Source organism: Camelus dromedarius, chromosome 6 (assembly GCF_036321535.1).
Source record: "Camelus dromedarius isolate mCamDro1 chromosome 6, mCamDro1.pat, whole genome shotgun sequence".
Lineage (NCBI taxonomy): Eukaryota > Metazoa > Chordata > Mammalia > Artiodactyla > Camelidae > Camelus > Camelus dromedarius.
Window position 1 is genome coordinate 8,772,811 of NC_087441.1, and position 13,334 is coordinate 8,786,144.

At 45.5% G+C, this 13,334-nt stretch overlaps 1 protein-coding gene and 1 long non-coding RNA gene across 3 annotated transcripts in view; one reads left to right on the forward strand and one right to left on the reverse strand.

Moving 5' to 3' along the window:
• ZDHHC14 (zinc finger DHHC-type palmitoyltransferase 14) overlaps positions 1 to 13,334 on the reverse strand; it is a 243,711-nt gene that overhangs the window by 53,953 nt on the left and 176,424 nt on the right. For both annotated transcript variants that reach the window (XM_031456608.2, XM_031456607.2), the window contains exon 3: positions 8,383 to 8,541. In XM_031456608.2, the coding sequence (XP_031312468.2) occupies positions 8,383 to 8,541 (159 nt within the window). The remainder of the gene's footprint in view (positions 1 to 8,382; positions 8,542 to 13,334) is intronic.
• LOC135321472 (uncharacterized) lies at positions 2,150 to 5,388 on the forward strand. The gene is made up of 4 exons (XR_010381204.1): positions 2,150 to 2,541; positions 3,046 to 3,074; positions 4,265 to 4,341; positions 4,456 to 5,388. It is a non-coding gene; the product is annotated as an uncharacterized LOC135321472 (long non-coding RNA).

The window sequence follows — 13,334 nt, forward strand, 5'->3', positions numbered from 1 at the left end:
ACGAAGGAAATTCTTCTGGAATATGAAAGATTTTGTAGAATTTTATTTTATTTTGGTCACTGCCTCAAAAGCACCTCTAGACTGACTCAATTTTAATTTTAAGGGGAAGAAACTCTTGGTGGCAGAACACAAGAGCTTTTACTGTGGGGCAGGCATGTTGAGAAAGATGTTGCCAGAGAAGGGACCAGGAGCTTATCTGGCTGAAACAAAAGGGTGTCTCCAGCCACAGCAGGAAGAATCCATGGAGGATGAAGGGGAGCCAGGAGTGGAGCTGGAGGAGAGCCAGGAAGAGGCTACAGAAGGACCAACGGAAGAACAATTGGCTCCCAGGAGCTGGGAACCAATAGTGAAGTATAGAAAATGAGAGCTGGCAGGAAAGAGAAAAAACAGCGTCTGACAACCAGGAACCGTTTTAATTTGGCATAAAAGGAGGTGAAAAGTCTTCCAGGAAAGAATGTCATCTGATGGTCAAATGAGTCAGGAAGGTTACTTGGAATTCTGCATCTGTCACTCGAACTAATAACAATGAGTCATTGATGATGAGTGACAATGAAAATTACCATCCATTTCTGAAAAGGACCTGAGTTGCTTATCAGAAAACCAGGAATAAGTTAGTGTCAAATATACACAGCCAAAGTCTTATTTACATTGTTTAGAGGTGAGCACATTTGACTCTGAGTTTCTTCTCTCAATGAATAAAACCCTTTATGAACAAATGGCAGTCTTCGGCACAGCCGTGAAATGAATTCTGGCTCTCCCCATGATCTTGTAAAGTGTGAGTTACATCACAATGATGATCATGTTCCCTGAAGCTATCTGTCATTTTGCAAGTCTCCTTAAACCCTCAGTGCACTACAGTAGATTATCTGTGAAAAGAAAAACCTCCAAGTTTGTTTCAGCTAAAAGATCTTATGTCTGTATTTATTCACCTCAAGTTAGAGGAGGGGGACACAGTTACTGGCGGATCTGAGGTGCGCAGAAACTCTCCAGAGAGGTCAAAGAATGGGAGTGGGTGAAGATGTGATCAATGGCTTGAATCCAAAAGCATTAATTAGATTGTTTGGTACATTTAAAAATTTAGTTATAAGACCTATTGCTTAAACCAGAAAGAAAGGATGAAATTCCATACATTAAGAAAAAAAAACTAAAAGGTTAACACAAAGGGGCTGGAAGCCTTCAGGAGCAGAAAAACACAGCCCCACAGAAAGCTGACGGCAGCCCCCACATGAACAGTGAAGATTAAACAGCTTCCAATAATCTCAGCAGTTTGAACTTTTTGACTTTTCAAAAATCCCTGCTGGGCTAAATGCCTCGCTCTTCCCTGCAAGTCTCTGAGCCTCTGTTCTATGTTCTGTCTGCTGAGATGTCTAAATTCTGGGCGTCCTGCTCTTCTGCAATCCAGTAACTCCTACTTACACTGTCAGACTTGGTACAGGGACAAACCGCGCAGTGAAACCTGGGCTCTCAAAGACCCTTACCCACAGCTGCACTTAGTGTGTTGTTGTGTTTACTTACACTGCTTTGCCTTCCCCTGCAGACTACAAGACCCAGACCCAGACACCTTAGCAGAACTGTGTATCTAATGATCGCTTTGGGGATTTGGAAAGTATAGAAATGGACACTGAAGAAATCCCTCACACGTGTACATGTATACCCATGTGCCTGTGCCTCGGCCCTTGGGTCGCTTTCTGTCACTGGTCTGTGGGTTGGTAATATGCTTCGGACTTCATAATATCTAATAATGCATGTCTACCTGCACCGTTTCGTGTTCCAAAACGGTTTTGGTAACTGAACTGCACATTTTTTATCTAGTCCTCTGCCTCCAACTGCATTACACTATAAGTAAGTTTGTGGGGGAGAATGTCTCATTTGAATCTGTTTTCTCTCTTTCAGTCTTACCAGAAGAGTATCTTTTTGTTATTTATTTGCCAAAGAACTAGATCTGGTATCATATTTATTTTTCTGTTTTCTAGGTTATTAATTGTTTTCTTCCTGTTTTTCTTGAGTTTATTTTGCTATTCTTTTTCTGTCTTCTTGAGATGGCTGCTATGTTCGTTTATTTGCTTCTAAATTCGGGGGGGGGTTGTACTAGACTTTTAAAAACTGTTAATTTCATTGGCCATCCACCATCTAAGTAAACTTCCTGTTTGTGGAGGATCTCAAAATAGGTGGGAAGTAGGCCCCACCCTGCCACCCCCATTATAGAAGCTAAGAGTGGGGCAGCTACCTCTCCTGCCTCGCTGGCTGCCTGGGTGTGGAGACCAAACCAGACCTCTGAGCCCAGAGCCCATGGTCCTTGCAGACAGACAGAGTCACAGTTCTAAGCTATGGCAGCCACAGAGTTAGAACTCAGTGGCGGTACCATAAACATCTTTCTTGTGGTGCCTGCACCTCTTGCGATATCCTACTGCAGGAGTGACTGACTGTGCTCAGCCACCCACCTGCCCCAGCTTCTCCTGGTCTGTGAGTCTGGGTCTCCAGCTTTCTCCTTCATTTCTACCAGCTACCTGAGAGCTTCCAAATAACTCCTTTTCTGCTGAGGTTAACTATTTTGTGTGCTTAAAATTTAGAATTCTGACTAGTAGTTTAAAAAAAATTTTTTTTTAATTGAAGTATAGTCAGTTACAATGTGTCAGTTTCTGGTATACAGCACAATGACCCCTGACTAGCAGCATTTTATTTTGCATTGTTCTTATTGTCATTTTCTGACTATTCTACAGTGACAATTTTGAAGTCTCTGTCACCCAAGAATTGATGAAAAGATTTTGTTAAAATATTACAGTTAGGTTAGGCTTGTGTATTTATATTTTTGTGATGGATTTCTAATTTTATTGTTGCGTCATTAGATGACACAGTCTGTGCAATATCTGCTTTTAGGAAGTTAGAAATTTCTGTGCAGCTAGTATGGTTAATTTTGCTAGTGTTCCACAATCAGTTAAAAAAACTAAGTAAACTTTGTAGGAACAAAGTTCAGCATATGTTTGTTAATTATATATTAATATATGTTATAATTATAAAATTAAAATTTTATTTTCTTACTTTCAGTTCGCTTACCTGAGCCAACAAAACCAGAGGTATGTTATTATTTCTCACTAGCATTATGCTTATACCAAATTGTCCTTGTGTTTTCTGACAATTTTTGCTTTCTGTATTTTGATGCAATGTTATTTGATGCATATGTGTTGTGACTGAATTTTTAATTGATTTCTTTACCAATGTAAAATTACTCTTTTTGAGCCAAATAACATGATATATATAATGCTTTCTGCCTTGAATTCTCTTTGGTCTGTTCTTAATAATGATTCTTGGGGATTGTACTTTATTTTGATGCATCTAGATACTAGTACAGTGCCTGACACATAGGTGCTCATTAAACATCAGTGAAAAGCAAGGATACCGGAAACCGCGGTGGCGGGGGTGGCACACAGTAAATCCCTGCGTTTTTTGGTTCCTGGGGGGATACAAATGCCAGCTTGTTCCATTCCCTTCAAATGACTCGCTTTCCTATGGAAAACTAATACCTTTCTCACTATACCCAAACAGTTAAAAGGGAATCCTAGAGTGCAGGAGGCAGCTGCAATTTTAAATCTCAGATATTCCAGACCTCTTAATACTGATACAACTATGAAGCAGTAACTGGACTCTAATGGGCAGCAGCAGCAGCACACAGCAGACTGCACACAGCAGACAAGACATCCGCAGTCTGAGCTCAGAAACCCACATCACAGAGGAAGCAGCTAGATCGATGGGAAGGAGACACTGTGGGGCAGAAGGAAGAGTGTGTAGTAAACTGCCCAGGAGAGACAGTGCAGGCATTTAAAGATGACGGTTAAGCTCTTCCCAGAACAAGGGTAACTGGACACTGAGTCCCTGCGGAGTTCTTGGTGCCATCTACACCACAACTGACAGAAGGGGACAGAAGAAAATGGGACCAGGCCTGTGTGAGGGAAAAGGCTGGTCCTGCCAAGAGCTCCGCAGGGGCTGACACTACTTGAGGGCTTCATGCACCACCTCCTTTGTGCTCACAGCAGGTCCAGATGTGGCATCGCAGACACAGAGAGGCTCCCCTTTGCCCAGACAGGTCAGCAGGTCTGGGATCCAGGTGCTGGCACCTCCAGCTGCCTCCTGACTGCTCAACATTAGACACATTCTCGTGCATCAGGCTTGCAAATGCTTACAATGCCCTATCTCAATGCTTAGCAAACCGAATTTCATTCACAGTGTGTGAATACATCACTTTCCAGTAAATCCCTTTTTATGATAGGTTTAGGTTGTATGAAAAATACCCAATTCTAGAGTAAGCTGCTGGCTCTTCTGACACTGGACCAGAGGCCCCCAAAGGTAAGACTTCTCTAAAAGTGTCCGCCCTGGTCAAGGAAATGAGGGGACTCCTTTGGGGCTGGAGAGTACGTAGTGGGTTGGAGAAGACCTCACAAGTGCGTGTTTGCTTTCCAGCTCCTTCTGTTCACTCTTTCATTTTCATGATCTGTGGGACCCCAAGGGTCTGAGTGAGCAGAGGTGGCTCCCCGGCCCCAGCTGACAGCTGTTTAAAAATATTCTCAATGTCAAAAATGGCCTGGATGAACAAACAACCCCAAATAGTCCATTTCAAAAGTTCAGAAGCAATTTGATGGCAACACCGAGAGAGAACAAGAGAGAGACAGAAACAGATGAACAGAAGCAGAGAGGGAGAATATATTCATCCCTGCGGCAGCAGATCATCAAAACCCTCCCAGATTACGGAAAACAAGGGGACTCCGGCTGCTCTGTGAAGGGAATCTCCTTCTCTGCGGTTCCCTGGGAGCACCAAGACAGCACTCCTCCTGCTACACAAAATAACAACACTACCGGCCAGCCCTTTCTAAGCCCTGCACGTCCCTGGGTCTGTACTGGGTGCTTGCCGGTCACTATCTTGCTTCATCCTTAAAGAAACCTGTGGGGCAGTACTAGGATCACCTCACTTTGCAGGTGTGGAAACAACTGGGGGTGGTCAGATAATCTGCCCAGGTTCCAATACTATCCAAGGACAAGACCAGGATTCAGCCCTGGGTCTCTGAATGTCCCAACCACCTGGCTGGGCTAACTGGTCCTATATCAGAAGCAGAGTTTGCTCCCCAAGAAAGCTTTTCCCTCAGTCCTCAACTCAAAGTACAGAGCCCCTGTGACTTTGCTCTCATTTCAGACTTATTTAAAAAAGAAAAATCCTCTTCTGAACTGCCCAGGAAGCTGCATTTTCCCCTCTCCTCTCCCAGTGCAAAGCGACATTTGTGTGCGTACCTAGGAGCTGCCAACCCAAGCCAAACCCCTTCATTACAAGGGAAGGGAAGCCACGTGTGCTAACCCTGGCTTGCAGCACATCGTCGTATTTTCCTCCCCTGGCTGCAAAAAGTAGAGTTCTTTCAATATAAATTTCTATCTAAAAATAAAATAGTGGCAAATTCTGCAAATATACTTCTCAGTTGGAGACATCTGATTTTCACTCTCCTTTCCTGAATGCATAAGGTCCAATTCGTTGGTCAGATAATGGGTCACACCAAAGGCCCAAATGTAGTGTAATGAACTGGGAAGCCGAAGCGACGTAGGTTTGAATCACTGTGTGGTTGTTCTGTGAGTGCTGTGAGCAGCTTTATTTTAAATCAACTGTACAATATTTGTCTCACCTGTCCTCCCTGATGGGGGTTTGCCAACCTCCAGCCCTGGGACCATCAGGTGATGCTTAGAGGCAGCTCTTGGCAACGTGTTCTTTGTCCAGTTTCCTCCTCTTGAGCCCACCCCAATCTCCCCCTTCCTCTCCTTTCTATTTGCTGTTCTGCATCTTCGCATGATAGGGCAACATCATGTTTGCTTGTGGGGGTTTAGATTACCATGGTGACTTGGATTTATCAGAAAGGTTGCTCAGAACCTATCAGAAGGGCTCCTAACTATTATAGACTGATGGCTCTTATTTTCTCAGCTGGTAGTTTCTATAAAAAAGGGTACTTAAATAATTATACTATATGAGAAGTACACCATTAACTTGATATATAATTTTGGTAAGAGGATTTTATATCTAATTCATCAGAGTTCTTTAAGGAACATGTAAACCTATGGGTGATGGGGGGAACAAATGAAGGAATTATACGAACTTTTTGAAAGTGTTTTACAATATAATCTGAAGAGAATTTTAAACTGCTACAAGATAGGGAGAAAGTTTTATCATGATTAGGAATCTAGGCTACAGACAGAAAACAGAAGATTGAGACCAACTGACACAAATGAATGAATAGAAACAGTCAGGTGTCCAGTAACGGGTGAACATTTTTATAAATGATACAGAAAAGGAGGTGCCCAGTAACCTCTTCAGGTCTGTAGGTAATAAACCCCTTCCTATAAATACTGACTGAAGCAAGTCATTAGCCCTCCAGGAGAAGAAATGCAAAATAACAGAAAATTTTATGTGAGGGAGTATAAATTACATACTATTCCATCACATAATATTCCATCATGTAATAATACCAAAGTCACAACACAAGAAAGGGTCCTGTGAATCCCTACAGATCATTTCCCTAAAGATATTTAAGCCACTATGCTGCTTTGGCTCAAAAGTGTCCTTAAGGTGGGCATGGGCTGGCCACTGGGGCTGGAGTCACCAGGGAGGGTATTAGAACACAAAAGCTGTCATGTGTCCTTGTAGAAACCCTGCTTGTGTCCTCAGATAGAGGACCAGGTAGAGTCTTGGTCATCACACCTGTAGAGGGCCACAGTGGATCAAGAAATTGGCCAGAGAAAGGCAACTGAAATGTCAAGGGAACAGTAGTAATAACAGAACAGGAGCTAACAATTACAGAGCATCTGCCAAAAGCCAGGCACCGTTCTAAGTGCTTTGGATGCATTAGCTCGTTTACACTGTCAAGCATCCCGTGAGGTGCTTCTATTGACATCATTGTAGAGGTGAGAAAACCAAGGCGGAGGGAGATGAGGTAGCCTGTCTGAGTCAAAAAGCTAGTATTTGCACCCAGGCCATTGGGCGCCAGATTCCAGGCTCTTAACTGATTCTTACTACACGGGAAAGACTGAACAAAATCCCATGCTCTTTCACTGGGGAACCAAAGGCTAAAAGTAATCTACCCGAGTTAATAAAACTAAGACAAGGCCTGGTAGGGAAAACATGGACTTTCTACCAAGCTGTAGATTATTAAAGTTAGGATAAAGTACATTTCAGACAAATAAAAGGAAAACTGCTTTGCACAGCAGGAAATACATTCTATAACATTATATTTTTCTCAAGAAGAATCGAGACTGCGAATTCTAATCAGCTCAAAAAGTGCTGCCAATCGATAATGTGTTACTAAGGAAAACCAGGTTTATTCTGAAGTGTTCTATTTTTTTTTAGGTATGAGGTTAACAGGATTTTCATGCCCACTTGCCCAGGAAAATCCTTGGTTACTTCTACTAGAGCAGGCTGTGGGGCTGAAGACATGTGGGTCGTCCCCAGTGGGGCAAAGCCTTGGTCCGTTTCTCACTACCCTTCTTGTAACCTGGGGCTTCAGCTGTCTCCTTGCCAACCGCATCTCGGAGAAGCTCCATCCCAGAAGAGAAGATGGTCTGTGGATGCAGGTAGCAGCTCTTAGTCTCAAGTGACAGGAAGTTTTTGCCAAATAGTTCCAAGGGGATAACACCTATATCAGTTGTAGAAATCCTGTGCAGGGGCGCTGGTGGCCTAACCACAGGGCCGAGTCTGACAACTAAGGACCTCTTGCCCCACCGTGTTCCCTCTGCCTGTCTCCTAGTCTGTCCTGGAGAAAACAAGTTGACAGAGAAGGTAGGTCTTGGTGGTCTCTGGGAAGAGTGATGATGCTAACTGCGGGCCTGGAAGTCTCTAGGCCTCTCTGTCTCTTTTCCTCTCCCTGGCCTTCAAATGCCTCCACCTCCCCAGGCAAAATGCCACTCTGAGGAGTTGGGAGACTTGCACAAATCACATCTGGGTATATACAGAGGCAGCTCCTTGGGCAATGAAGGGATCTCAGGGTGAAATGGTTTTATTTCAAGTGTCTGCCCATCTGGCAGCTCCCAGGAACAAAGAACTCCCACTTTGTTGTGCATACCCTGAGAAGGAGAAGGTCTAGGGCACTGTGCTGTCCTAGAGGTGCTGCAGGATGTAAAAAGAAAAACTAAAAAAGGTTTGGTAACGCTAGGCTTGGTGAACGAGATCAGTGGCAGGAGGCAATAGGGTTGAAACGTTAATTATTATTTAGTTGTTTGGTTTTGAAGGATTAAAGAGACATACATGCTGACTTTCTTTAGCACAAGGTCTATTCAGAGGGAATCAGCTACTCCATCAGCTACAGACATTTGAGCACAAGCGTTAGAAGTGGAACAGAGGCAATTTCTGCTTCTACTCACCTACGCAGTTATCGCAAAGGCTACAATGAGAGGCACGAGGGGGCCGGAAAATCTTGCAGGTGAAACAATATTTAAGTTTCACAGTCTGGCCATTGATGATGACTTCTTTGGTTCTGGGAGGTGGGCGGTACCCCCCTGAACTGGTGCCGTTTGCGATATCTGTGGAGAAAAGAACAAAAGAGCACAGGCGCTTAACACGGGACTTCAGCTCCGCAGGCTCTCGCACCCGCACCCAGGCGGCCTGGAGTTTGCATTTCCAAGTGCAGGGCCCACACCCGGCCTCGGCGCACCTGTGCCTTTCTGGGAGGCATCTGATCCCAGACACAAATGCTGTAGGTCACAGAGACATCCTTCATGGCTTGGGGCTGGGCGCTTACCACTCCACACAGGTGGGAGTGGCCACGTGACTGAGCTCTGGCCAATGGGGTGTGAGCCAGTGGGGCCCTCCCCTAAGCCTCCCTGAGCCCCACCCACTCTTCCACGCCCCCCTCCCAAGGCCACCTTGGAGACACAAACTGGGGGCCCTGAATGACTACGCACAGGAGGGCCGCCCCTGTGACCTCCTCCCTGGGCCATACTGTTACGTGTGCGCCAAAATCCCACAGTGTTACACCAGTTAGCATTGCCCTAATTAATACAATGAGTGATAATTACATCAGGAACAATCTCTTTCTCCAATGGTGTACTCCAAATCCGGCTCAAGAATCTCCCCACTTTGCCCACTGGCCTCCTCAAAAATACCAGATACTGGATGGGGGGAAATACAGATTTAAATATGTATTTAAAGAAATCATTAAATGTATATTTAAAAAACAATTTCCATATTTTATGGTCTGAGCATCATCTTTTATTTTCTAGAACCAGTTTTTAAGATGTTGAAGAAAATACAAATACGTATTTTTTTTTTTTTAAGTTTCTTATAACCTGGCTCTCATCCCTGTGTTCACATTAGAATCACCCAGGGAGCTTTTAAAGCTCCCCTGGTGCAGGGACCCTGTCCCAGACCCATTAACTCAGAATCAATCGCCCAAGGTGATTCAAATATGCGTCAGGGTTGAGAACCCCCTGCTCTACAGGAAGATAAAACATCCCATTTTATTCTCATCTAGACCCCGTCACAGCCAGAAAGAACTGAGAGCAGCTGGCTGTGCAGCAGGAACAGAGACCCTCGGGTAAATGGAGAGGAGCAAGAGCATCTGAGGGGCTCCGGCTGAGGCTCCACCGCGGGTAAACAGGGCGGAGCAGCCTTGGCGGCTGGAGGAAATCTTGGGAAGCTTCTTAGTGTTCTCTTAAAACACAGCTGGCAACACCAAAGGTAGCTGTTCGTTTTAATTCGTATACACTTAAAGGGCACACTATCTGACGGCGGCAGCGGCAACATACCTTTGGTAAATTTCCAAAGTGACAGGAATCCGCTCAGCACTCACTCCCCACCCAGCCCCACCACGAATGCAGCCTGAGTGGGAATTGCAGGGAGAGCTTCCAAAACTACTGATACTACTGTCCTGCCCTCAGAGATTCTGATTTAAATTGTGGGGTACAACCTGGCATCAGAGGTTGTAAAAGCTCCCCAGGTGTGGGGATCTGCAGCCCCAAAGCTGAGAAGCATTGTTGCAGGGCCATGTCACAGTGGTCCACGCAGTATCCGCGGCATCTGCAGGCTTGCCAGAGAAGCACGTTCTCTCTGGGTCCTGCCCTGGAACTAGTGAATCAGAATCTGCACTTACCGAGATCCCTCTCCAGGGTTCATGCACTTTAAAGTTTGAGAACCCGTCTCTCGGGTGCTGGTAGACACCGCCCATCCACACATCATATGTGCCTCTTACGCTCACGTTCCTCTTTGCCATGTACCCAGATACACTCCCGTGTATGACAGAGAGCTACACTCGGAGAACACAGAAACCTAGAGAAACTTCGCTCACCGGCAGGGGCCGGTTCCCAAATCACACACCACGTGGAGAACCTGGTGATTTGGAACAGCCAATAGCACCTGCAGAGCTGCACCCTCAGTCCCCTCACCCCCCTACCCAGGGCTGCTCTCACTCACAAAAGTCACAGCTCACAAGTCATGATTCTGGGGGGTGTCTCCTTTTCCCTCTTCTTCTTTACAAGCCTCTCAGAGGCCTGAAACCTGCCCTGAGCCCTTTAGCCCAAGGCTTTGGTATTCGTGAAAATACCAAGACCAATGGTAGACAAGCACCCTGAGTCGCTGCCGGCGATCTGCTATTCCCAGAGAATAAAGTTCCACAAGCAGGTAGTGGAAGGAGAGGACAGAGAGTTCAGAACATCCAAGAGGGAGAAGGCGGCATGGTGCAGGGGGACGGAAGAATGAGGAGAGCCCTCCTGCTTCACCTCTTCGCCGCGGACAGTCATTCCACTTAGAATAACTGAACAGCCATGGCACCCTCCCAAGGACTCTGGGTGGCCTTGCCAAGCAGGACACCCTCTCCTGGTATGTCCCCCACTTCCTGGCACCCCAGGTGGCTGCCCTGTGAAGCGGCACTGAGTTCAGTAGGCATCTGGAGAGGCAGCGAGCTTCCAAAGCCTGCACACCGGGAAGCGGGAGCAGCCCAACTGGCTCTGTGATAAGGGAACAAAGAGCCCTTCCTGAACTCCCAGCAAGGCTGCGTCCTTCTTGAAGCATCAGGGCAAAAATAACTGGCTTTAAACACATAATAGACAAGGTCAGAGCTCTACCGGTGCCCACCAGATGCCAGTGAGGCCTAAATAAATCATGACTTGGTGCCTCACTAGCCTGATGTCAGCTGTGAAATCTACTGTATCTACTCAGTTCTTGAAAACATGGGAAGGAAAACTAGAAAGTCAAATATAGATTTAAAAATAACAGTAGTCCCATTTTGTGTTACTCTAACCAGGAAAGTTTAAATACTGATTTGTCAAGAAATGTGTTTTGAGAAGCAGGGATGACAAACTTATCTATACCAGCACGATTCCCAAAAAAGCCTAGTTGTACGTAGCAATGACTTTAAAACGTGAATATTTACCAAGCCCCCTTAAGACAAACTCAAGTGATCTTAGATTTCTAAAGTCCATTTTTGAAAGATTAAATCTCTGATAAAAAGTGAGCGGAAGGCTGGAATTGAACAGACACAGTAAACTGAAGCTTAGGAATTAATCTAAAACCAAAACCTTTTTGACCAAATATTTAGAGAGCTCTTTACGTGAAAGAAACAGAAGAATCAGAGCACCCAGCTACGCCATGAAGGGACTGAAGGACCACAGAACTTAAAAAGAAAAAAAAAAAAATCAGCCAATATTTATGAATTGTTTCCTATATGCAAAGTGCTGCCCCAGAGGTGTGGAGGACCCACAAATGAGCCAACAGAGATGTCTCATGGGGAGTGGTTCGTGAGGGCTCCCACTGGGCTGTTTGGTGAGCCCTGAGTCCCCCAGCCACCCCGATCTGCTCTCTTCATGGCCATCAGAGCCCCCTTCCCAAGTGCGAGTCTGAAAAAGATGCTCCCAGCCTCTCACGAGGTGCCCAAGATCTTTCGAGCACCCGGCCTTTCTCTTTCTGCTATGCAATCTTACCCAGCCGGCCTCACTATCCAGCAGAGGGACTAGCACACAGTAGGTCCTCAGGAATGGCCTGCCGAATAGAAGGCCAGCTGTCCTGGCAGGTACGGAGGAATGATGCTGGGAAGCACAGGATGTGTCCCCACTCCTCCATGCCCACCAGTCAGTCACACTGCCCAGTGACCCGTCCCTCCCTGTGAACTCCTCTCACAAGGTCTCTCTGAGGCTGTTGCTCCTCTTTCTGTGTCCACAGCCTTGGCTGGTCCAGAGATCCATCTCACATAGCTAGTCAGTGCCCCCTGGGAGGGGCCGGGCAATACAGGTAGTTGCCTATTTCAGGGTACCCCTAAACTGTTGTTTCTTTCACATAATAAACTCAATAGTTGCTCCAGACCAACAGTTTTGGCATGCTGGCATCCATGGTGGATGTGAATAATGGAGCCTCTAAACCTACGGCTTCCAACAGCCACGTGAGGACAAAAGAAGTGTCTCTTTAACGTTCAGACTGACACCAATGGCAGATCAGGAAATGCTTCTCATCCCTGAGGATGACAAGTGCCCGTGGTCTGCATCCCAGGGCACAGAAGGTGGTTCCCTGTCTAACCTTCAGTTGCTCTGTGGTTTTGGTTTTGGTTTTGGTTGTTGGCAACAGTTGTGCCTCTGCTTCTTAGGACTGCTCTCTGTGGTCTAAAATATAGTTGTGGAAAAAGAAGAATTGAAGTCTGCAATAGCTAATGGGTAAAGAACACTAGAGTTTGGGGAGAGGGAAGCCTCTAACATTTCTGCAAGTTTATACGAGTCAGTATTTTTCAAGGACATTTTTATACACAGGTGTTTCAAAAGAAAACTTAAAGCTTGAAGTGGTCTTCTCCTTGATAAACTCCCTGCCTGCCCACCCCTCCAAATTGCTGGGAGTTGTTGGCACAGAGGCAGAAACTGTCACGGAATCTTCATCTGGTATTAACCTCACAGTCAGCCTACAGGTGAAGAATTAGGAGGGCGGGGGACAGAGGAAGGGGGGCTGTTTAGTGCAATTTCAGGGACACAAAACTGTCTGCTTACTAAGTTTTTCACTCAAAGAGAAGTCCTGGGCTTGCCAGAGGTCTTAAGTAAGTTGTTAATACATGCCAATTTCAAAGCCACTCTCCAAAAAATAAGTCATCTTTTCTCTGGAGGAATAACAGAGTGCTAACATTGTGTCTGCCATCTTATTCAATCCTGCCCCAAATTCAGGGACAAAACTGATGAACTTTTAAAATTGCTGAAATTCACCATATAAAGGAACAGAGCTCTGATTTTTTAAAATGAAAAGTGGAAAAAAAATCCCAACTTACAAAAGACGTAGATTAAGATTCTTTTCCTTCACCAAAAAGATGCAGAAGGGTGTCATTCTCTGGTGCACTGACGTTTCATGG